Source organism: Cottoperca gobio, chromosome 11 (genome assembly GCF_900634415.1).
Source record: "Cottoperca gobio chromosome 11, fCotGob3.1, whole genome shotgun sequence".
NCBI lineage: Eukaryota > Metazoa > Chordata > Actinopteri > Perciformes > Bovichtidae > Cottoperca > Cottoperca gobio.
Window position 1 is genome coordinate 11,173,254 of NC_041365.1, and position 24,608 is coordinate 11,197,861.

The 24,608-nt window shown below is 40.8% G+C and overlaps 4 protein-coding genes across 7 annotated transcripts; all 4 read left to right on the forward strand.

The window, feature by feature from the left end:
* Positions 1-118: 118 nt before the first annotated feature.
* pbxip1a (pre-B-cell leukemia homeobox interacting protein 1a) lies at positions 119-10,930 on the forward strand. Of its 3 annotated transcripts, none has more exons than XM_029443297.1 (11): positions 119-238; positions 1,024-1,157; positions 3,316-3,400; positions 3,587-3,642; positions 4,336-4,984; positions 5,772-5,981; positions 6,345-6,368; positions 6,959-7,002; positions 7,182-7,277; positions 7,425-7,605; positions 7,785-10,930. In XM_029443297.1, exons 2-11 carry the CDS (start codon positions 1,080-1,082, stop codon positions 8,804-8,806), a joined length of 2,445 nt encoding a protein of 814 aa, XP_029299157.1. In that variant the 5' UTR covers positions 119-238; positions 1,024-1,079; the 3' UTR covers positions 8,807-10,930. The 3 variants fall into 3 exon arrangements, with proteins under 3 accessions (XP_029299157.1, XP_029299159.1, XP_029299158.1); XM_029443298.1 differs by lacking the exon at positions 119-238 and adding an exon at positions 286-487; XM_029443299.1 differs by lacking the exon at positions 6,345-6,368.
* A 778-nt stretch (positions 10,931-11,708) lies between these two features.
* s100a11 (S100 calcium binding protein A11) lies at positions 11,709-13,275 on the forward strand. Its single transcript, XM_029443513.1, has 3 exons — positions 11,709-11,753; positions 11,846-11,992; positions 12,954-13,275. Exons 2-3 carry the CDS (start codon positions 11,864-11,866, stop codon positions 13,086-13,088), a joined length of 264 nt encoding a protein of 87 aa, XP_029299373.1. The 5' UTR covers positions 11,709-11,753; positions 11,846-11,863; the 3' UTR covers positions 13,089-13,275.
* A 1,471-nt stretch (positions 13,276-14,746) lies between these two features.
* s100u (S100 calcium binding protein U) lies at positions 14,747-22,003 on the forward strand. Its single transcript, XM_029443831.1, has 3 exons — positions 14,747-14,872; positions 17,777-17,905; positions 18,244-22,003. Exons 2-3 carry the CDS (start codon positions 17,786-17,788, stop codon positions 18,793-18,795), a joined length of 672 nt encoding a protein of 223 aa, XP_029299691.1. The 5' UTR covers positions 14,747-14,872; positions 17,777-17,785; the 3' UTR covers positions 18,796-22,003.
* Positions 22,004-22,298: 295 nt separating this feature from the next.
* On the forward strand, positions 22,299-24,535 carry s100s (S100 calcium binding protein S). Of its 2 annotated transcripts, XM_029443266.1 has the most exons (4): positions 22,309-22,337; positions 23,611-23,657; positions 23,986-24,139; positions 24,346-24,535. In XM_029443266.1, the coding sequence occupies exons 2-4, from the start codon at positions 23,644-23,646 to the stop codon at positions 24,526-24,528; spliced, it is 351 nt and encodes a 116-aa protein (XP_029299126.1). In that variant the 5' UTR covers positions 22,309-22,337; positions 23,611-23,643; the 3' UTR covers positions 24,529-24,535. The 2 variants fall into 2 exon arrangements, with proteins under 2 accessions (XP_029299127.1, XP_029299126.1); XM_029443267.1 differs by lacking the exon at positions 23,611-23,657 and having other exon boundaries at positions 22,299-22,337.
* The last annotated feature ends 73 nt before the right edge of the window (positions 24,536-24,608 follow it).

A 24,608-nucleotide genomic window follows, 5' to 3' on the forward strand; every position in this document is an offset into this window, starting at 1 on the left:
CTGTGTGTCGTTTTCCTGACACGACACTTCTATCTGATTGGTCCAGCCTTGGTTCAGGGGCGGGAGCTTTTCAGCCTCTGCTGAAATCCTATTGGACGAAAGGCGTCTTGGCCGACGTGACGCAGTTTGGAATTCCCAAAGTTCCCAAGTTCACGTGAAGAGAGGAGCGTTGTTCATACTAAAAAACAAAACGTTTTGAAGGGAAAAACAGCGAGCGACTGAGGTGTAATCAAATTGGGTAAATAAAATGTCTTCTTTGTGTTTAATTTGATAGAGTCGAGCAGGTGTTTGAAGCGCTTGCGAATAGCGGGGCCTGACTGAGTGAGAACCAACGCGGAAGAGTGGGAGTGGGAATATTCAACCTACCATCCTTTGTTTACCATTATGAGTGAATCCTGAATTTGGTTGCAACAACACCCACATGCCCTTAATGTTGTTTCTTATATGTGCTTAACAGAAGCTTAAGCGCACATAGTGTTGTCGGCACGTGAGTATTAACCGTTGTTTGCTTGTGTCTGGATCCATGAACTGCTCGTGTCTTGGGTTTGACCATTTTTGGTTATTTAACTGCCACACAGATTGACCGGATGGATGGATCTGAATGAATGGTTAGCTGGAAATAGCAGCGGTGATGAAAACAATCACGAGATTCCTTTTTCTTCTGACTAAACCCCTGTTTTTTAAACTGCGCAGCATTATATTATGGATGCCAACACATCATTACATAACTTGTATCAACGACAATCTGGTCTTCATCCCGTGTGTGCGGTGAATTAGGTCCCAAACTGTAACGTAATTGCACAAGTGTGTCCTCTTAGCCTACTATTTACATTATCACCATTAAAATATTGCAGAACATGAGACAAAGTTTGTCATTTTATGTGTATTTCTGTGCATACCTATACTGTGGACTATTATCGTACCTTTATCAATACTAATAGACATGATACAGTCAGATTATTACATGTAGTGTACGCATCAGGCATGTTAAACAAGACACGTTGTTTCTGTCGTCGTCTGCAGAAAATCATAAAGCTGAGTCTGCACCGTGCTGTGCCACATTGAGCCTGAAGAGGGCGATGTCTGACAACAGCAACAGCAACAGCACAGGCAGCAGTAGCTCCTCGACCAACAGCTGGACCCTCCTCTCCCCCGAGGTATGACAGAGAACCAGCTCAGGAAACTGCATTTTGAAGCTGTGGGCCTGGATATAATTTGGAGGATAGTTATTTTCCTTGCTCATGAATACAAGTTAATTTAAAATATGGCATGTCTGTACTTGCACCCCTAGGCTTCCCATGATGATACACTTGTGGCAAATGTGTTTTAACTCTATGTGCATGTAGTTGTGCATGGCAGTTATCACTATACTGTATAAACAATTGCAAGTTTGTTAGGTACAGGCAACTAAAAAACGAATCTAATACAACAACCCTGCAATAAATCATATCTTTATGAAGGTTATAGCCTACAGCCTGCAGTATGTGGTGCTGTTGCATTTTATTTAGGTCATATTTTGTGCAATACATTTATATCAATGAGAGTAGACTAAATATGGCAGCTGATTATATTTCACAATATATGTTTAGCCCTTTCATGCATGAATTATGACCCCCTCAGTCAGGATTTTTTTTAATTGCTCTTTAGGCATAAAAAGCAAGATTTGAATTTTAGTTTTTTTTTTTATCCAGTTTTTTCAAAGAGATTACCACTCAGGTGGACAGCATGCATTTATGTGTTCAACTGAAGAAATATGTATTTAATAAACAAATTAATAAAATGATATATATTGATGTGAAAACTATAAAATTATATATGTATATATATATATATATGAAGAAAATGTCCATACATATCCAAAACACCATTTAGGAATACTCTCTAGTTCACTCTCCTGTATAGAGCACATGGAAAGAGCAGCCTACACACACACACCACTGGCCTAAAGTTAGACTGTCCATTAGAGTCTCTGTTAAAGTAACTGTTCTTAGACTGACCAAAAATATAAATGCAACACTTTTGTTTGCATTGGAGTATCTGCACATGTTAGAATGGCCTTTTATTGTGACCAGTCTAAGACACACCTGCGCAATAATCATGCTGTCTAATCAGCATCTTGATATGCCACACCTGTGAGGTGGATGGGTTATATCAGCAAAGGAGAAGTGCTCACTAACACAGATTATAAAATATTATTATTATAAACAATATTTGAGAAAAAGTCTTAGATCTTTGGTATCAGCTCTGTTGCGTTTATATTTTTGCTCAGTGTATATTGAACTCTTAAGAACTGAGGGGAGTAGGACACTAATACAAAGATACTCACAGTGAACTCTTAAGAACTGAGGGGAGTGTGACACTAATAACAAGATCCTTCATTAGAGAAGAATATCTTCTATGATAATTGCAAAGCACGCAGGGCACAAAGCCACACACTGCATGCAATATAGAAAGAAATGCAAAAACTTCAAATTGCATTCTAATAACATAAATAAATGGAATTACTGCCAAAACAGTTCCTGCAGATGAAGTTTTTTCAAGAACAACAATAGCAGTATTGTAGTTTGAAATATAGCCAGTGATGCATGACATCCAATTTAGTGGACAGATGAATAATTGTAATTTCCTCCCAAATATAAAATCAATACTTTGACAATTTATGAATTCTATGATTCCTTAGTTGTTACTTGATGTCACCAATTTTTTTATAACTACAAGGGTCACTTTCCATAGAGGGATTGGCAAGATCTTGATGAGTGACTGCACGTTTTTGGCTGTCTGTCTGCCATCTTGGTTTTGAGAAATTGATCTTGCACTTACAACAGCTTGCCACTGAGTAGCAGTGTATGGGATGATACAATAGCCTTCACTTTAGTGGCTGATGTGCAACTATACCATCAAAACCCATGCATATACAAGAAAACAGCTTTTGAATAGCTGTCCACTGTAGTGACCTGTATGCATGAAAGGGTTAGAAGTGTTTATAACAATCCCGTTTGAGGATAATGGATGTAAAATGTAAGTCTAACTGTAATTTGTAGCTGCTGTTTACAAGTATTTCAGAAATCATTAACGGAGAGATCCATTTCAGCATCTACTTTATTGTTGCAAGTTTAAAAAATCCCACGGTTCAATAACAATGGCAGGTTAAAGACAAGAAATATCGATATGTTTCCCAGCCCAAGCTTGTATACATGTGCATACATGCCTGTATAGGGTGTGATATAAATGTCGAGGGCAGTGTTACCAAGGAGAGTATTATAGGGGAGAAACTATGGAGGAAGCTTGATCTCCCTGGATCTTCTGACTCCACAGGAAGCTGCTGTTGAGAATGTCGGGCCAGTAGATGACGGCACTGAGAGCCTGGGTGACGTCCCGAGTCTCTCTGAGGACTTGACAGGTATTGACAAGTCAAAATATATAGCTATGGGCTTGGGTTGTGACAACAACTGTCCTGAAAAGGTTTGTACAGGGGTATTAGGTGTGAGAACAACATTGTTTAATACCTCTGTTAAAATAATTCCATTTGTTCTGCATTTTTAACATTTCATATATTTATTTTGACATTGTGTGAATGTTGTTTCAGGAGCTGCTTTAAGTGACATTCCAGTAGAAACTGTGCTGTCTGAAGAAGGCCATCAGGTTGGTACACAATAAACTGCAAAAATCTGATCATAAGTCATTAATTAAACAATTAAGCAACGTCAAAATCCTCCTACAGCATATTTACACTGTTATAACCAGCTATTGGTATTATATTATTGTGTCTAATTTCTAAATTGAGTTCTTACTGTGTTACTGTCTTACTGAGTTAATACTTATAGTACCTGAATATCCATGTACTTACTTATGGCCCACACATAGACAATGTGACGATATTAATTTCAAGCATAGGTGCAGTAGAATTTGACAGAATACTTTTCAGATCTATAACATCAACTTTATCCTTTCTTGCCAGTACCTCAGATACAAGCAGCTCTTTCTACAATTAGTATTTTGCACCATGTTTAAGAAACGCATGAGGTGAAATGTGTATGATGCTTTTAGTCACATCAGATGTTGTGTTTTCAGTAAGATGACTGGAAAAGTGCCTCAGTCTTACTATGCTGATGCCTACGCCCAATACAATTTAAGAAGTTGACCCCTGTTCTCTTAAAAATGTCACTCTGGATAGCATAGGAAGTCATTAAATGAAAGAGAAGTGCTTTTAACAATACAGACTGAGGGGGAAATGAATGCGCTGAAAAACTAAATTGTCGCACGTCAGCTCAAAATAACTCCTTGATTGCAATGAAGGTCAATTCAGATGTTTTCCCTGCGGCCCTTTATTTCTAGGTGTGTCAAGAGACCTCTCCAGACCCCAGCGAAAGTCCCATCCCATCTAGTCCAACCCGGATGAGTCCTCTCCCACCCAACCTTCTTGATCCTCCAGACCTCGACCTGGAGAGCCAGCCTCCGGTCATCCATGACATTGTAACCAGCTCCCCCAGTGACAACGAGCACCTAGGAGCCACACCCTTTGTCACCAACATTGATCTGAGGGCTCCACTCGATATTCCTGCTGCTGAACTCCTGACAGCTGAGCCTGACGATTTCTGTGCCGCTGCCCCCCTGACTGAGATCACTTCCTCTACAGAAGAAGTGCCTGACTCGCCTGCTGATATCAGGCTGATTCCTGCCAGGGAGAGTCCTGTCTTCACTGCTGAACCTGAGGTCAGCATCCCCACAGAGACCCTTACAGCCACTGATCCTCCATCTCCTGTTGAAGATGACATCAGCCTCGTTCCAGAGAGCACAGAGCCGCCAAGCCAAGTCCCAGTCCCAGAGAGACTGGTGACAGAAAGCCCCATCAATGATAGTCCTGCACCAGAGACTGTTGGTTCAGTAGAGTGGGAGGAGGAGGTGGAGGAGGAAGAGGCGGCAGCTGTGGAGTTTGATCCATCTGAGACCCAGTATGAGAGAGAAGAGGAAGTAGAAGAAGAAGGTATGGGATAGATCAGGAATAGTTATAGTGATGCATGCATGATAAAACAGAGAGAAGTTAGAGGTAGTCCTTCAGTATCACCTAATAAAGTGAGGATTACATTTAAAAAATAAATAATTAAATATCATTTAATTATTGTTTTTTTCTTTTGAAGAATTGTAATACATTCAACTCTTCAGGCCTTCAGCCATGTTCCTTATACTGTACTGTACGGTTTGGCCCGGTGCTGTTGAGATATATTCTTCTGCATCAAAGTGTGGCCAAGCCGACATCACCACATCTTCACACTTTGCTACTAGCTGGACAAAAGCCAAATGCAATAGAACAGAAGAAGTGCAACAAATATTCATTTCACATGTCAGATCACACCTCATCAACTCTTCTCAATCTGTGTCCGTTGTGTAGTTGTTCTTTGGATTTCTTGGAATATGACACGGCCTCAGATATGCTGTGTGGTAATATCAAAATGTCATCCATTTCCACGAGCAGCATTTTTTCACACACTGTTGTGTTTTACACACTGTTGTGTTTTACACACTGTTGTGTTTTACACTCCGTGTATACGCTTACATTTTGGTATTTTGTGTGAGGCAGTCTGCCAGTAGATAATTAGGATTTTGGTTCTGACACTTTTGTAGCCACAGATGTCGAGATGATTTGTTGGACTCTGGGTCCATATTTAAAAACATGTGGTTCAACTTTAGTCATGTTGTCATCATCTTGCTCAAGAATATATTATAAAATGTGTTTTATGTGAATGTCTTCTTTTTCCCTCTTGTTATCGTAGAACCATCCAGCAGCTTTGATGACGGATTGAGGAGGAGGAATGTTCCCTCCTTCGAGGCGCTAAGACCAAGAACATCAGATGAGGATGATGAGGAAGAGGAAGTGGAGTTCAAGCTGGCTAAGAAGAAGGAGGAAAAGCCATTGTTATCCTTGAACAAATGCATTGTGGGTTCTCTGATCCTGCTCTTCTTAGGTTCCCTCTTCCTCTCAGGTGAGTTCCTCCAACATATAACAACGCCTGCTAGCTTGCTTCTGCTTTTCATATTCTGATACAGTTAGAGGTACTACTTTTGCTCACAGTTACTATCATTAACAGTAAGACGGAAATCATGTTTATAATCGTTATTACATAAAAATGTTGCTTATATCTAAAATGTGCAACTGTTACATCAGAGGTTTGCAAGTTGTATGATTTATTGTCAATATTGTCAAAAACTATTACACTATTTGCTTATTTGACAATGCCAGTATTTACTAATAATAATAATAATAATAATAATAATAATAATAAGCACCTTTATTATCAGCAGTCTGTTTTTATATCTTGTACTATTATGTTATATTATTTGAACAGGTTTCCTCTCTGACCTGAATCATGGTATGTCCAGTACTAAAGATAAGACAGCAGTGTAAGCTTCTGTGCTAGCTGGCTAACGCTCAATAGCTTGTCCAAGCACTTATCTGGTCTGACACTTCATGCAGTCGCAGCAGAAAATGGCAAATAACATGCATTCTGAGTTGTACAATAACACCCTTCATCACTGTTTGGAAGGACTCACTGGATGTTTATGTTGCTTAACTTGAGGGGAAATTTAACTATTGATGGCATTTTGCTTGAGTAGGCAAAAAAGATATCATACTTTCTTTCATTTCTATATTAGTTTTTGTTATATTCACAACTCACTTTTCACATTGAACAGGTGCTCTTTTATTAAAGAAACTAAACGCTTATGTTATTTATCTAATTTATGTACACATTTCAGTGTGTACTGTCTACATTGCGCATTAACATCCTCCCCCAAAGCAGTAAACCTAGTAACTGACAAGTGTTGTCTGAGCTCATAGAATGCACTTCACAACAAAAGTATTTTATGAGGCTGTAAGACAGCTTTGCAGCTGTGTGTCAATAAAAGTGTCTGTCTGTGTCTGTGACTTTTGTAAACAATGTTTTGTTTTCGTACCTGACAGGTGACTTTGACGCCTCTGAACTGAGTGATGTAGAACAAATCCAGGTGTGTTTCTAACGCCTCTCACGTCACTTACTCAATCTCAGTGTTATATGTTGTCCAGTATGTGTCTATACTATAGTATTTAAAGAGAACTTGAGTCTTAAAACTTAAAAGACACATGCTAAAGATAGGATTATTTAAAAATATGTGTTTTGTTCTTTTGCCAATGATTTTCACTCCAGGACTGGCTTAGCAATGATCCACAGGATATGAAAGAGCTATTGGATAAACTGACTCAGGAAAACCAGCAAATTTCTCAGCTAGAGGCTCAACTACAGGTCAGAATACAGCTTATATTAATGCTAATGATGTTGTTTTAATGCAATATATAGACTGCATATTTTTCAATAAATATGTTTGTGATTATTGTCGAAGTTGTGCAGAACCTGGCTTTGACTACGTCGCTATATTTCTTTATTTCTTAGTCTCAGAAAGAAGAACTCGACTCAGCACTGAAGGCCGTAGCAGCAAGCGGTGATGAAAAGGGTGAAGCAGATCTGGAAAAAGAAAACATAAAGCTGAAGGAGGACCTGTCATCTCTGCCTGAGCTGAAGAAAGAGCTGGAGAGTCTGAGGTCCAGGGTGACCGAACTGAGCCAGCTCACAGGTATGATGTGGCAAACATAAAGTGAATCAGATCAGATGATATTGAATCAAATCTGATCTATTTTGATATAAATCTACTATGATATACGAATGGATTCCTCAGAGGGCTAATCATTTGACCTTTCTGATATAATTAACTATCAAACCCATTATAACTTTCATATCCTCAATCGTTCACAGCTGATCAGGAAAGGCCCCCCACTACCTCAAGCTCAGCCCCTCAGCCTCGTGACAAAGATGATCAGAGTAGCCACAAAGCAGCTGGACCTGAGATGAAGAAGGACACAAATGAGGGAGGAAGGCTGAAGGAAGAACTCCAGAGGCAGAAAGTTCTTCTAGAGGAGAGCAAGAAGAGACTGCAAGGGATGAAGAAAAATGGAGGCGACAGAAAACGAGTGAGGGATAGTTTGGAGGAGATCCAGAAGAGGCTTTCTGAACAAGTTGAGAGGTGGGGTAAGAAGAAGCCACAGGAGTCCAAATGGAAAGGGAACAAGGGCAAAAACAACGAGCGAGACAGCTGGAAGAAAGACGAAAAGAAAGAGTGGAAGCATAGCAAAGAGGGAGGCTGGAGAGACAAAGACGAGAAGAAGGACAAGGAGTGGAAGTCTCAGAAGCAAAACTCTCACAAAGAGGCGTGGAGGAAACACCAGGACGAGTGGGAGGGGAAGAAGGACGAGCGCAGGATGGACAGAGAGGATAGGAGGAAGGAGAAACCGTGGCACGGCGGGCCAGGTAAGAACTCCCACAACCATCATCAGCACCAGCATCAGCACCACCAGCCCCGTCAGCCTCATCAGTACAAGCACAGCGACTTCTGGAGAGACCAGGAGCAGAAGCTCAGACGCAACGTCCGCCCCCAGCTGGGCTGCAGCTCTGTGGAGGACTGCGCCAGCAAGCAAGGGCTCTACCCAGTGGAGCTGCCCGAGTTTGAGGAGCTACTGGAGGGATACCTGAGCAAGCTCGAAGGATCCTCACCTGAGAGCAAAGACAAGATCAGGAAGCTGACCGCAGAGTTCTTTGAGGACGGCGGGTTTATCCACGACAGGGTTCTCTTCAGTGACTTTGCTGAGGACGTGGCAGACATTCTGGAGGACATGGTGGACGTTTTGGAGGGCGGTGGGCAGAAGAACGACGACTCCCTGGAGGAGGAGATGGAGGAGTTCGAACGAGAAGCCCTGTGGAAGTTTGCCGCCACAGCTTAAATAGACAAAGAGGGGGAAAAGGAGTGAAATACAACGCTAAGATACAGCACAAGTGGATGGTTTTATAGGACATTTCTTGCCTACATTCTCCTCTTCAGAGCTGTAATTGTAGTAGCTTCTGGTACAGAGTGGTCGTGCCTCTCATAAATGTGTCCCTCTGAGTCTTTAATTATAAGCTAGACTTGTTGTCATTTTGGACTTAGTTGTTGTTACCTACCTCTGTCAGGTCATGCCTCCTAATGCAAAGTCCTTCAGTAATGTGTTGTGTGGATTTTCCTCTGCTGTATAGTGTTTTCTCAATACGTAGTGCATGTCGCAGTTCATCATGTAAATTCAAACGGATTATATTCAGATCACACAAAAAAAACTGGGCTTTAATGAGATGGTATTTGCAACAAAAAAAAAACAATTCTGTTGAGCACCATTGCAATGGTTAAAGATACTCTTACAATTCATATAGTGTTGTATAAGTCTGTCAGTTACAGAAAGACGTGTTGAATACTTCTCTGTCATTGGACTGGGCGAAAACAACCCGCCACTTCTCCGAGCAGGTTTAAACAAATGCTGAGAATTCTTTGCAGATAGTATTTGCCTCAAATCAGGTGTAGCTGTCCAATCCCAGAGGATGAGATCCCGGTTCTTTCAGTGATAAGAATCAGATCAGGTCAGACCAGTTTTGTGTCAGCAGCTCTTAAGTAAATAAGAGCAAACAGAGTGCAGTTTGAGAGCCCTGAGCGTTTCTTTTCTGCTTTTGACTTTTCATCCTGCAACTCCCAACTGTCAGTTGACAGCAGATGTGCTGAACAACCAGGAACCGGTTTGTGAGCTGCTTAAAAAAACAAAAAGCAATATGACAAAGTGATAGCCGTAGCTAAATTTATGACTGCTAAACCACTTTAGCACTTTTAAAAAACATTCACATTTACAGCAAAGTCTATTTTCTCTATTGTGTTTTTTTTTTTAGACCATTAGTGCTCTTTAGTAGTTCTTGTAATGTAGCCATGGGGACCTCCAACACATGATCGACATATACTGGATATCCCAGAGCTTTCAGAGTCAAAAGTTAGTTCGAGTTATTGTGCCGTAAATGAGATTGGCAACCATCCCGTATATATTTTTCATTGTCCTCTTATTTTGTTAGCAGGTTTATGTTAACTGACATGCACACAAGTGATACAGTAACATTTCAAGATAATGGCAAAATGAGGAAGCTGCTGCATTTAGTTTTTCAATTTTAAGTTGAACGAGCCAGGCATAAGACACAAAGCAAACTCCGTCAAGTATTGCAGAAACTGCTTTCCAGTGTTTGAGAAAGAATAATGATTGGTGTTTTTTTGGTTTCAGTGTTTGATTCTAGTCACATTTGATCATGACGTTTTCCCTCTAGGTAGATGTGAAGTTAAAAGTCGACAGATTGTGATTGTTGGTTCTCATTTTTCAGTCATTTAAAGAAGCTTTGGAGTGTTTCGTGTTTATTTATTCTGTCAGTACACTGCAGCTCTTTTCCTTCTTTTTAACGAGACTTTGTCCGAGGCCATACACGTTGAATGTCGAATTTGTGACGATTTCAGTTACTTTGGTTTTCAGAGATTTAGTTTGCCAGCTACTGCTTACGTGCCTTTAATATTATGAATATCTTAGATTGGACAAGAGGTCTTGGATTTAATTTGCTTCTGCAAGATTAAGAAGAAAAGTTTACACTGCTTGCAGTCTGACGGCTGTTTATACGGCAGAGAATGAATGTCAAAGGGTTTACACATGAAGTGTTGAATGAATTTGTGTTAAACGTTCTCTGCTGTTTGCACAGAGGAGCTTTTTATTTTTTAAAGTTTTTAGACCAAAGGGATTGGAAGAAAGCTTAATTTCAACAGTTGAATCCTTTAATGAAACACATTTATGAACGTTTAATCAATATTTGAGAAGTGTTTTCTGTGTTTGTGGGACAACAGTAGGGCTATGTGCTTAGTGCTAATGTAGGAACTGGCTCAGATGTGCATGTAATTGATCCCTGGACAAATGTATTGAAAAATTTGGATCCTTTTTAATTTCATTCGTCATCTGTTATGTCCTCTTTTAGGAAGTCGGTGTTAAGTTCAATAAAGTTTTCACCAGTAAATATGTAAAGTGTGTGTGTGTGTGTAAAAATGCTTCCGTTTATTCATTTATTATATAGAGTATTTTATTTATTCATTTAAAAATCACAGAATATATCCCCTGCTTCATAAGGGTTATATTAATGTAACTCATTTAGTTACTGAAAAATGCACAATGATACCCAGCCCATGTGAGACTCTGACAGGAAGTGGAAGTGTTGACATGACAGGCATCTATTGTCACAGCTATAATACAAAACTAAAATATTTACATTAGATGAAATACTTGTAGTGGGACGTTTCACATTCACAGGCACAAACTCTCTTTCAGCCTGATTGAGAATAATCATGAAACTGACGAGAGAGCGCATCAAACAAGTCACCATGCAAGCATTTCTGCTTGCTTTTCAGTGTGTGTGTGTGTGTGTGTGTGTGTGTGTGTGTGTGTGTGTGTGTGTTGTCCTGAATGCCATATTATTTGAGTCATGTTTTGTATAAACTGATTACTGCTTAGACATGCATGATTCAGTCGCTTGATTAGAACGGCCTGACAGAGATCCTTGCTCTGCAAACAGGCTGGAAATGGGTTTTGTGCTTTCATCAGTACAAATTTGCCCTTTGTAGGACAGAGTGGCAGTTTTTCTGTTGTGTGTGTGTGTGTGTGCAGTTTTTAGTAGAAATCAGGCCGAGATAAGGTCATCCTGCTGGATGGGGGAGAAGAGGGCAGGTTAAGTGTTTTCCGCTGATGTGTGCAGAGATGAAGCGTATATATACAGAGAGGTGATGGTCAGAGTGTAGTGACAAGGCTCTTGATCACAGCTGGAACATACCACACAGGATCTCAAACACAAAAGGTGAGAACACAGCCATTGTTTTTCAGGGATCTGACTCATATCTTGTGTGAAAGATGTTTGTTGTGCCATTCATTTCTCTATTTACTATCCAGGTCTCAGCACAAGCCATCATGGAAGCTGCCATCTGTACCTTTGTCACCCAGTTCAAGACGTACGCTGGGAAAGACGGAGCCTCCAGCACTCTGAGCAAAGATGAATTCCACAACCTGGTGACCTCTCAGCTGCCCAACTATGTCAAGGTAAATCTCAGAAGTTGTTCTAAGCCACTTTGCCAGCTGATTTCTATCTGACTGCAGATAAATATCATAGAAACTGTAGTTTAGGACTCGACATGTCTGCAGCCTCTGGAGAAGTCACTTGTATTGTTATTTAGACATATTACAGTGGGTATATTGCTTACTTATAACTCCTCTGTTATCCTCATCCTTAGTTTTACAGATTACTTTCTTTAAGTGGAGCACAAAGACTCTTTACCATATTGTGAAATGTATCATTTATTCACTCCGTATATGTATTTCATACATCATTTTGATTGTATACGTTTTATATTTCGTTTATTGACACGTTTTGTTATGCGGTGTGTCGGCGTATGACATGTTATTATGAAGTCTCATGCTACAACAAACAAAACAATATAATAGGGCTGCAGCTGAAGCTGATTTTCTTTGTAACTCTACCAGCTATCTTTTCCCATTATTCGATTAATGTATATTAATGTGTATGAAACGTTTAAAAAGGACAAATAAAACACCAATTACTCACCTTAACATAGCATTGTATAATGTCCAGCAAAGTCTGAATAGCTAAATGTGAACCTATAAAATTAAGGAAGGCAAGTAAACATTTGTTGAGCTATAACAACCAAATGTTTAATTGTTTTACTTAACAAATCAGTTTAATGTTCAACCAATTGTCAAATGTGTTCATTCATAATGTGCAAATGTAATGTTGAATCTTTGAAAGTGGATTGGACTGTTTTATAATGGCCATTGTAAGTGATGGGGTTGGAGTTACATTCCCCACTGTTGTATGACACATAATCAAACTGATTTCTTCATCAGGAAACTTTGTGTAGCCGTAAATTAATTAGTACTTCAGTTATATTTATTAACCATTAGGTGGCAGGACAGTCTTTCAGAGTGGTTGATGTTGCAGCTCATGGTGATCTTGCATTGATCTCCTCTCTGTGATCGCCAACAGAACGCCAGCGATCCCGGGGCCATCGATCAGCTCATGGGCTCGCTGGATGAAAACAACGACGGGGAGCTGACTTTCCTCGAGTTCTGGCAGCTGATTGGAACATTGGCCAGCAAACAGGGAGGCTTCACTAAGTAGAGCTTGCCGTCTTCTGTGAAGAAGCAGATTGTGCAACACCAATCATCCCAATTGAGGCTGTCCAGCTGTAAACTCAAAGGCATTTGAATTCTTGTATCGCTCCACCAGTGCCACATGTGTAACTCTTTGGTTAACCATTTGTTGAATGCAGGGAACTTTGAATTAAAGGCTTCATTGTCTTGAGCCCTCAGCCACTAACACTCACTCTCCTGTCATTCATTCACCACATTATATGATGTCCATGCACCCACATTTTAGCAGGAGTATATGACAGCCTTGCTTTAGGGGCCTGTAATCCTATATGCATTACTGCTGCCAGAAATAAACCATTCAACCCATATCTTGTTCCATAGAGCTTCATAATGCTTGTACAAAGCTGACTGTCCAAGCGTTAAGCGTAAAACATAGGCTGGTCTTCACTGTCCAGCAATGAGGCCTCAGTGGACTGTGTAATTGGGATATGTGGACCACATACATCCCATTATGTTTGGGACATTTGGAGCTTTGTAGCTTAATTGTATTGTACTTGTTAAGCTTTAATTATCTGTGTTCTACGGTCACTTTGTGCTTATTCTCATGTCTAGACAGAGTTATGTGTGCTGGCTTGCTCCCCAGCTGTTTTATAGCTTAAACGCCTGTTTTAATTCTGTAAAAGAGAAAAGGTGCTGCTGCCACCTGATGTTAAAAAACACCAGATCGAAACCGATAAGAAAATGTGACCTTTGTATCCAAATGACACATGTGCCAGTGTGGGAGAGGTGAAGGCGGGCAACTGAGTCAACAGCATTGACAAAGAAAACAGGGGCACTACATGTGTAGGCTGTTTGTGTACATCGTCTGTATGGAGAAGTCTCCTTAGCGGGAAGTCTGGAGCTTTTTCCCCAGAAAACCTGAGTGTGGAGGCTTGTATCTCACTTATCCACAGAAATAATCACCAGTGGGATTTAATCTGTGGAGGGATTTTTTTTTTTTAATACTTGAAAGCCCTTCTAAGAATCTGGCGAGACTGCTTTACCTCTTGCAACACTTTGGCCACCCACACTGACTTTAGTATTTTCTGTGAAAACTCCTTTAAACTCAAATTTCCAAAGTGTCCGCTGGGGAAAGCTTGACCACACAAGTTTTATCTGTATTTTGTAGTTGAAAACTATGATTTTGTTCATGTGTGTTACTTTTGTTAGTGCAAAACATAACATCTATGAGACATACAGATGTGTAAAAAGAAAAGAAAAGAAGACGCATCCTCCCTAGAAAGGATTGTAAGATTATGGATGATAGCTTTTTTTTCTTTTCTATGTCTACATTTAATAATTAAAATTCTTTCGAAAGCGGCCCAGCCTTGTGCAGATGAAGTAATCCCACCCGCCCTGTCTCCTCGTCCCTGCAGATGCAGCCGCTCCAAGGCACAAGCCTGGCTAGTTGGCGTGAAACTCTGCAAATCACTCATGACGTGAAACAGCTGGCCCATGAACCAAAGATAAATCCAATAAAAACACAAGTATAAGTGTGTTGATACACTTTCACACCCTTTTCCTGAGAGTTGTAGCGGCGATCTTCCACATTCCCACTTCTCCCTCTCACTCTTCCAGGTACACGCCCTTTGACTTGTCAGGGGGAAAAGTTTGAAGGAAAGAAAAAAAAACCTAAATCACGGAAGAGATTCTGCTGTCCTACTGGTTTGGCAAGTTCCCTGGGCTCAAAGCAGCGTAGAAAGGCGGAGAAGAGGGCAGAAACTCACATTTGCGCACATTTATACACTTCACTTGTCCCGCAGACGTTATACGGTGAGTTGAATGCGTCCTATTGGAATCTTTTTACGTTTCTCCTGCGTAAAAGTATTGTATTTGTTCATCGTTTTTGCCACGTTTCGATAGACTCTTGCAACAGCCATCCCATGAAACTTATGCGCGTTCTGACTGCAGGACGGTTTCAATGAGTCCAGTCCTCATAAATCTTTAGGCTCACGTTGCACTTTTATAAAAGAGTAAATGATAATAGTTGGTGGTTATTCTGCTTTTATTGACGTTTACTTTTTTGGGATATATTGACGGTGTTTGATTGCCATATGCTCTCGCTCTCTCTCTCTTTCTTTCTCTCTCTGTCTGTCGGTCTCTCTCTCTCTCTCCTTCTCTCGGAAAGATATTTTATATTTTGATGTAGATCAGTTGCCAAGTTGCCGATCAAACATCCTATAAAATGAAGTGACTTAAGGTGACATAATATATGAGTATTGAGTAGGTAGGCCTATAATATATCCAGTGGGCATCCGGGTCGCGCGTAAAAGCGCAATTTTGCACAATATGCTTCTTGTAAAGAGGCCTACGAGAGTGACGGCTTGGCATGCTGGGTGGATTATTGTGGAGCTGTGTAGTTTATGACTTCTCTCAACACTGTTATTCAACATTTAAAACGACTTATGGCGTTAAGGATGGTGAATCTTGGCAGTGTTGCGCAATGTTCCGCCTTCAATTGTCGATAGTTTCAAACCTAACTGAACTATGGATGAAAGACAGCCGCTGTACGTCTACTCATCGCAATTTACAGCCACAACCTAACTTGTTCCTCTGTTAATATTTTATGCCACACGAGCGGTAGTATTGTCATTACGCTGCGCACATACCGTCTCACGTTCGCCCATTTGGAAACACAACACTCAATCTACTTTGGGCTATGGAGTGAAACGGGAAACCCTATGGTTGTAGGCCTGTATATTTAATTATTTGCGTGGTTGCTGTTTTGGCCTTTTAGGACAAATACCAGGGATTAGTTTGTCTCTGGAGTGGGACAAGATCAAGCTCGATGTGGGACCAGTGATGCAATTCATTTGTCAGAATTAGGGCATGTGTTGGGACTCTGTCCAAGCGGGCAATACCACCTCGTGAAGGGTCACTATAGGTAAATAATGAATGTGATAGTGGACAGAAATGTCAATCCTGTAATACAAGAAATGTCTTTGCTGGGTTTTTGTCGACCGGACGCACTGAGAGCCGTTAAGGCCCTTGTGTGCTCAGGCTGCTGAGGGTGTGTCACCAGTGCAGGAAGAAGTCCCCTAAAGTTCCTACAAAACACGGACTGTCACAAAAACTGACTAAAGAAAGTTTTTTTTAAAGATGTGGCAAATAAACTTTGAATTCATGCTATTGTCACTATTCTTCAATGAGAGCTTTATTGACAATCAGGTAATATATGCTTACTCTGCTACATGCAAACTTGTGGTTGCATTGTGCTCACTTGGTGGCAGAATGGGTCATTGCAAAATCATGCATCATTAGGTCAATGCTTCAAATTTGAAAGGGGGAAATCTTAGCTTTTAATGGCCCTATGCCACAATGTCAGTGCTCTTGGCCTCTAAGGGTATAATGAGACTAACAGGCACATGCCACAATTGGCCAGGTATGCTTGTAGTGAATACTGTGGAGAAAATGCTTGGCTGGAGGGTGTTTGAGTGTGACATGCACTTCAGTAATTAAAACATATTTATGTGTCATCTACAAACGACCTCTCAGCTGATGTAAGCAAGGCGGCATCCTGTGGAGACAAAGGTGTTTTCTCAGCGGCATAAACTGTTGTTTGCTCTGCAGCATTTGAAGCTGACAAACAAGTATGTTCGTCTTGAACATACCCCTCTACTGCTTTGGGGCAAACTAGCTCGGAGTTGGCCTGTAAATTCCTGTCTAAGTGATCTCCACAGACGGCAATGAATGGAATTCCTGCAAAGCTATGCCACCTATTGGCATGTTTTACATTTTGAGCAATGTCTATAGATTATACATCTGGTGACATCTAAATTTATGATTGCGTCTCTATCTAAGTCATGTAACATCTAGGAGGACTTATAAATATGTCCTGCTGTTAAAATCTTTATCAAGCCTCATTGTCAAATATGTTAACATGTGTTTGTGTACACTAGTGTAAAGGTTTGACAAGAAGAAAGGGCAGCAAAGTGAAAACAAGGATACGGAAGTGACAGGCAAAGGAAGAGAGAGGCAGATACAGCTGGTGAGAGAGAAAGAAAGACAGAGAGAAAGAGAGAGAGAGCGTAGCAGCCTTGGACTAAGTAATCCCTTAGGTAATTGGAAGCCCAGTCCCCTCGGTAGTTTCAGTAGATCAGGTGACCTATCAAAGATCAGAACTTCCATTGTGCGTCACAGCTTGTCCCTCAATCAGACTCCTTCTCACCCTCTCCACTTATCTTACGTCACCGTCCCTCCCTTATTGTGGGTCCAGATCCAACACCTGAAACGAAAGGTCTCGTAGGGATCCAAAAAGATTCTCTGTTTCATTTACCACTGGTTGTGCCTATCACTTGAATGTGTTTTGAATCAGACCATCCTGGAACAACACCCTTGACACTGCACGCTACAAGTTTAATCCCTTCTGCAATGGTCTGCTGTTTCTGACTCTATCTATCAGGGCTGTCCTCGAATAAAGAAATTCTTTGATTTTGTTGACTAATCGATAAGTTTATGTGACAGATCTGTGGAAACTAAAGAATTATACAAAAGCACCACTTTACATTTTGTGATTACCAGAGATTTGCTCATAAGTTTCTTGGAAATAAGTCATTCAGCATGAAAAAAACATTAAAAACTACTCGACTAAAGAAATCCTAAACAATTAGGACCACAATGACCAATTAGTTGACTAATGGACTAACACCACTGTCTTAACTTCTTCCTTTTCCACAGAGAGGAGTCATGGAGTCTGCTGTTCAGACCCTGGTGAAGGTCTTCCTGAAGTCGAGCAAGGGAAAAGAGAGTCTGGGAAAAAATCAGTTCCAGGGCCTTGTCAAGAGCCAGCTTTCCAACATCCTTTCGGTTAGAGAATCTTTATTGAACCTCTCTGAAATATTACTGACATTTGCATTATGTAACCTCCTCACAGAAAAGCACTTAGTAGTCTTGCATAATCACTGGCTAGATTTAACCTGTTCAGATTTATTACATGAGCATTGTGACAAATGGTGGTGTAATATGGGTGAATGGGGAAAAGTGATCCGGTATGATAGAATGACATTCATTAGCATTATAATGTAGTTATAGCCACTGATAGGCCATTTACTTATGGTGTATGGTGATTTCACCAGTTGGAGTCCAGGTAGAGTTACTAATTATCATGCTTGATTGTCTCATGGTTATGTGTACCTACTATCCAGGACACAGAAAGCAAGGAGGCGGTCAACAACATGGGCCAGGGATTGGATGCCGACCACGACGGTAAGGTTGGTTTTGAGGAGTACTTGAAGCTGGTCGGCTACCTGGCGGTCTCGCTCAGTGAGCAGCGCAACGTCGCAAAAGAGGAGCCTGCACAAAATTCTGCATCCGTAGTGGCACAAAGCGCCCCCGACAAAGAGGAGGAGAAGCCAGAGGCAAAAGCAGAGGCAAAGGAGGAAGCAAAGCCAGAAGTGAAGGAAGAGGCAAAGGTAGAAGCAGTTGCTGAAGTACAGGTAGAAGAAAATGCAGATGGTAATGTAGAAGCAAAGGCAGAAATAAAGTCCGAAGAGGAGACGCAGCCTGAGGCAGCGAAGGAGAAGGAGAAGCCAGCCGCAGCAGTGGTGGCGGCAGCATTAGAGGAGGCAACAGTGGAAGTGGTCGTGAAAGAAGAGGAGGTGAAGGTGGAAACAGAAAAGGTGGAGGAAGCTGTAGAGAAGGTGGCTGCAGCTGTGGAGGAAGAAGTGGAGAAGAAGATAGATGAGGCGACCTCATAGGGGACAATCCATTCCTTCACAAAAACATCACACTACACGCTTAAAATCAACACTACACATAACACAGCATTAATGCCAAAATAAGCCACTAAAGATTTTTTCAAATAGACAAAACTTTGAAATAAAAAAATATCGCTAAAAGTTCAAACATTACAAACCCATCTGAAAAACCCCATTCCTCGTATATGATAAATATGTAGGCTACATGACATTGCTTTGTACTACTAGTTACCACTATGTTCATATGTACAGCATGTGCATCCCACTATATAGCACATTTACCTCATTATGATAATATACTATGATAGCATGCAGAAGTACACTACCATATGCATGCCTTATCCCTGTGAAAAGTTTACTGGAAATGATGACTTACCCACAGCAGCACACTGACACACGTGACCAAATTCATTTTAAATACCATCCTCTCCCCACTTTTATCTTTATCTGGGCTTTTTTCAACTCCTCTACACTACTTAGCCTACTATACGTTGGTCCTTAGTAAAACATTAGAAGTATATATATGAGAGTAAAGATATATCTTGCTAAGCACGATGGGGTGTGGATTTTGTTACATTCGAGCTGAGCCAAGCTAGCTGTAGCTTCATATTTATCATACAGATCATTAGAGACTGGTATCAATCTTCTCAGATGACGCTCAGCAAGAATGCTAATAATTTCCCACAACGTCAAACTTCTGATAATGGTTGCATAAAAATCTGTCAATAACACTATATACATTTTTTTACATTCTCATCGTCTCACTCACAATGCTATGTAGTTAATTTGGCATGACAATAACACATTGTTTTGCTGAAGATTTGCATTCCTTCAACCCATTTTAATTGTGTACTCAATGCCCCATCACACCCTTATCTCTCTCTGTTTTTTACTTTATCGGCTCTTTCTTTTAATTTCTGTCCCAGTAAGGTTCACTCCATGTGGATCCTACAGTATATTCTCTTAACTCATAGTTAGACACGGACTAGGAACTGGAAGATCAAGTGTGGCCCTTGGCTAAATAATTAAGGTTCAAGAATGAAATCCACACCAAAGGACCTTTACGGTCAAAAGGGAGCCCAAAATAGTCCCATGGGAGTGGGCTGTTGACTAGAGGAGTTGGCCAGAGAACATGTTCATGCAACCTAATCCCCCTGGATTACAACTGGTAGAGAAGAACAACATAACAAACACCAAGAAGTAAAGAAACCCATAACAGGTGTCATTTGGTGGCAGTTTTTATCTGAATTACTTAACAATGCAATTAGTGCATTTTTATTTGTTATGTGTATTGCATTTCAATGGTTATTGATCTATAAATGTGCTGCACGGTCCATTATCTGGAGGGACCCTGGTAGAACTGGAGTGAAGTGATAGGAACTTGGCTCTCTTTAAAGTTGCTAATTGTTACTTGTTGTTTTCTGCTGGTTTTAGCACCAGTTGTTCAGGCAACTGAACGTGTTTGTTTGTCGGTCACCCCATCATACAGATTACAGACTCTGTTTGACCTGCAACTGGATGCTTGAGTCACAGACATTGGGAAACCACTGGATTAGGCATTTGAAGGGTAACACACCCTGGGACACAAACAATTACATGAAAGTAATCCCGGGCTTCAGTGATCCTGCCCATCAGACAAGGTAGTAGTGTCAGAGATATCGTTGTCGGAGGTGCATTTTTTAAAAAGCAAAATAAGAATACTGAGCCATCAATATGAATCTATGTGGTGTCTTCTTTTACAACAGGTTAATACATAAGATGTTGCATGCTATCCGAAATGTATGTTATAGTATTTACATTGTATTGCAATTCTTGTGGCCAAATATTTAAGTTTGACATGGTCTCTTTATATTTAACTTTTTAACCTAACTCTTTCATTGTTTGGACCACTATGGAGAGAGACTTGAAACATACTTCTTTGTCACCTTATATGCAATTTGTTAATTACAATTTAATGATTTGTAAATTGTCTCATCATCAATAATGCACCCATGAGAAAAAGGCTCGTGTTGCAGGCCCACTATGTTATATGTCTACCTGGCCAGCTGCGTAGAGTTTAAGGCACACACATTTTGGGCAAACTACCAAATGTGCACCTTTTGCACTGTAACTGCACCTGGCACTTCAAACTGCTCAGCAGCAAAATGGGCAATGCAAATAAACCTGAGTCATGTGGTCACCCTGCCTCACTGTGACACTCCCATTGTAAATACTCTCTCTTGTACACTCTGCTCAGCCTTTATGCTTGTAGCTCTGTGTTCCCTGCATGCTCTTTTATTAACAACCTTATTAGACATTTGGGGCTATTTAGGCTATATTATTCATTCTTTTATTACAACCTATATTCTTTTTTTGTATCAAAACCTTTTCTAATCATGGTACTTCCTGTGAATAATGGAAACATATCACTCTCTTGCACCATCTACAGCCAGCTTTCTATTCAACGTGCGTGTGTATGTATGTATGTATATATATATATATATATATATATATATATATATATATACACACACACACTCACTCACATCTTTGTGTTCTTTCTTTGTTCTCAACCAATCATAAGTGAAATGTATGCAACAGATTACTGGATTTAGCGTGATTTTGGACTGAATGAAACATCATCTGGAAATGATTTTATCACAGCTAATGCTTTCATTCAACCTATTTGTCACAGCAGATGAACAAAGACTGAAAAGGGGTGGGACTGTCTGCACTGGCAGTGTTACTGTCCCATAGTGTGAACCTTGCCCAACCTTAACTCCATGTAGATTTAAAACATGCTGGAACGAAACACAGCAGATTTGCAGCAGGGAGTGTTTGCAGACAGATCATTCATTGACACACAATAAGTCTCATTCATTCTGTAACACAGTAGATGAAGATTAAAGCCTGTGTTAAGAATCCTCCAAGCAGATATAATAAATGTACATACAAGTATATGGATGTGCTTTGGGTCTAAAATGAATGTGATTATAGGACCATTCCCAGGATGTTATGCATGCTTTCATCATTGTGCGTTGATGTACTCTGTTTAAGTACTAGAGGGTGTTTGTGTTTAGCAGTTGGACTCATTTCAGTCCACTGACATGTCCAGTAAACTCCACTATGCTAGCATTTCAACTTCATATGTAATGCTGTATCATTTTTGATAATTCTATGTAAAATGTTTAATGGCTAATATTGAATAAAACTGTGACGATACCATTAACTTATTTGTGTGGCCTTGGTTACTTGAAAGAATCCAGTTATCGTGTGTGTGTGTGTGTGTGTGTGTGTGTGTGTGTGTGTGTGTGTGAGAGAGTGTGAGAGAGAGAGAGAGAGAGAGAGAGAGAGAGAGAGAGAGAGAGAGAGGATGGAGAAACAGAAGTAGAGAGTATGTAAGAGGGTAAAGGAGTTTGGGGGGGTGAGGGGGAGTAGGGGGAGGAGGGAGAGGGGCAGGTGATATTTAAGCCACTGGCAAACTCTCTCCCCATCCATCTCTGCCTTGGCTCAGTCCCCTGCAACCTCTTCAAAGACAAAGGAGGCCCTCCATCAGCACTCAGGTAAGACAGACAGCTTGAATGGGTTTCTTCATCGTACTTTCTCCTCTGTATCTAATGAAGGTTTACTTGTAAAGTATATTAAAAACATCTTATCTGCTTTGCAACTGCAGTAAATAGCTGTAGAGTAAAAGACATTCAGAGCAGGATGACACTGGGTGCTCAGCGGGCGATTGTGGGAGTCATTTGAACTTGTTTTTATCTTGTAAAGTTACTGATCGCTTTCTTTTGATGATGTGCAAGCTTTGAGAAGAGCATGCCGGGGAATTTATACATTAAACAAGTGAAGCCACAAGAGAGTTGTGGAAAAGAAATGACAATATACTGGCATTGATGGAAACTAAAGTATTTAAAATGTATGAATAACAACTATAAGCATGGCACGGATGTACCAAACCTCTAGTACATCAATATTTCCTGCCTTTTAAAAAAAACAAGCAACATATTTTTTAAGCTTCATGCGTCACTCAACGGGGATATTGCTCCACCATTAAGTTAACATAGTGCATATTCATTATTACCATGCTCAATATTGCGTTACTGATAGCATTTTGGTCTCCATGGTTTCCTTTTGTATTGTGTCAGTCTGTAAAACAGATGACCCCTATAGATTTTCCAGTTAGTCAGCTTTGGTGTCCACTCACCTCCTCTTTTGTCTGCGCTGCCTACAACTCTGATCTCTCAGGCACAATGCTGTAGCATGATGAGAGGCAATAACCGCTGACATTAGCATCCTTGTCTCCTTTTGTAATAGCTGATAGTTAATAAATCATGCTCAGGGATTGATTGACTTATTGATTCTGTCCCTCAGTATTCTGCAAATTTTATTTTTACATATCTAGATCCCTAAACTGTAGACTTGAGCGTGAAAGTTAAATGTGATCGAGCAAGTGTGAAAGTAAATGAGGACCCTTACCTGTACGCACAAGTTAGAGCACAGGCTGGCACCTCAGGGTACTCGATTTCTGAATGTGAGTACCGGACAAGTTTTGAGTTTCTCTCCTGGTTTCCATCTTGAATGATGAGGCAGTTACACGATCAACAGACAGAGAACACTGAAACCACTTTTCACCGATGGCAGTGTTAATTGTTACATGCATTACCCATTCAGTTTATAGCGATAACCCAAGAAGTGGATTTTCAAAACAGCTCAAATGTTCTTAAAACTATCTTTGAGGTGATATAAAGCATGTTTTAAAAAATATATGACACATGAAAGTCTTCACCCTCTAACTCTGCATCATTGACAGTGACTTATCTGTGTCTGTCTGTGCAGTCTCTCCACAAGTCCAGCACAAGAAGCTTCAAGATGCCGGACACAATGTGTGTAAGATTGTTTCGAAAAGCTTTTCCAAAGCTATCCTCCATCTTTCCATCCAAACCTCTGACATGTAAAACGCAGTAAGGTCACGCAAACACAGTAACCACACTACTTAAACTAGGGTGAGTAATAGCCTCTGCATTACACGCAGAGCGTTATTCGACCCGTTGTGTAGAAATGGGAAAACCTTCCTTCCATCCATCCTGTCAAACTATTACTTTGACTCAGAGGTGGCTTCACCCTTGACTGCCATGTGACCGCACATGCAGCTGGGGCTGGAGCGGGCATTTTGTAGCAGATTCTGACCTTTTTGACCTGATACCTTTACAGCATGTCCAAGGAGCCAAGTTCCAACCTGGAGAGCGCCATGCAGATGCTCATAAAGACCTTCCACAAGTACTCTGGGAAGGAGGGCGACAAGTACACGCTGAGCAGGGGTGAACTGAAGGAGCTGCTACTAGAGGAGCTGGGGACTTACTTAGGGGTAAGAGAAGCAGTGTGTGAAGAGGCAAATGTGTGCTTGTACACTAACACATGAATGCAGTTTGCAAATATCCAATACACAAGTGGAGGTATGCGCTTACATACTAAGTCACGCAAGTTCAGACAAGCTTGCGCAGTGATGTGTGCCGCCACACATACATAACAGAGGACACATTCTTAACTCTCTCTGTTTCCCCCCACTGACAGGGGTCCAAAGATAATGAAGCGGTTGAGAAGGTGATGAACGACTTGGACGCCAACAACGACGGGGAGGTGGACTTCACCGAGTTCATCATCCTGATGGGCGCCCTCACTGTCGCCTGCAACGACTTCTTCCTGGATTGCAAAACAGATGAGAAACCGAAAGAAGGCGAGTCGGCGGAGAAGTAAAATTGAATCAGTGCAAGACAAGGAGAGGGGGAGTGGGAGGGAGAGGTGGGAGAGGTGGGAAGTAGAAAGGGGGGGGGGGG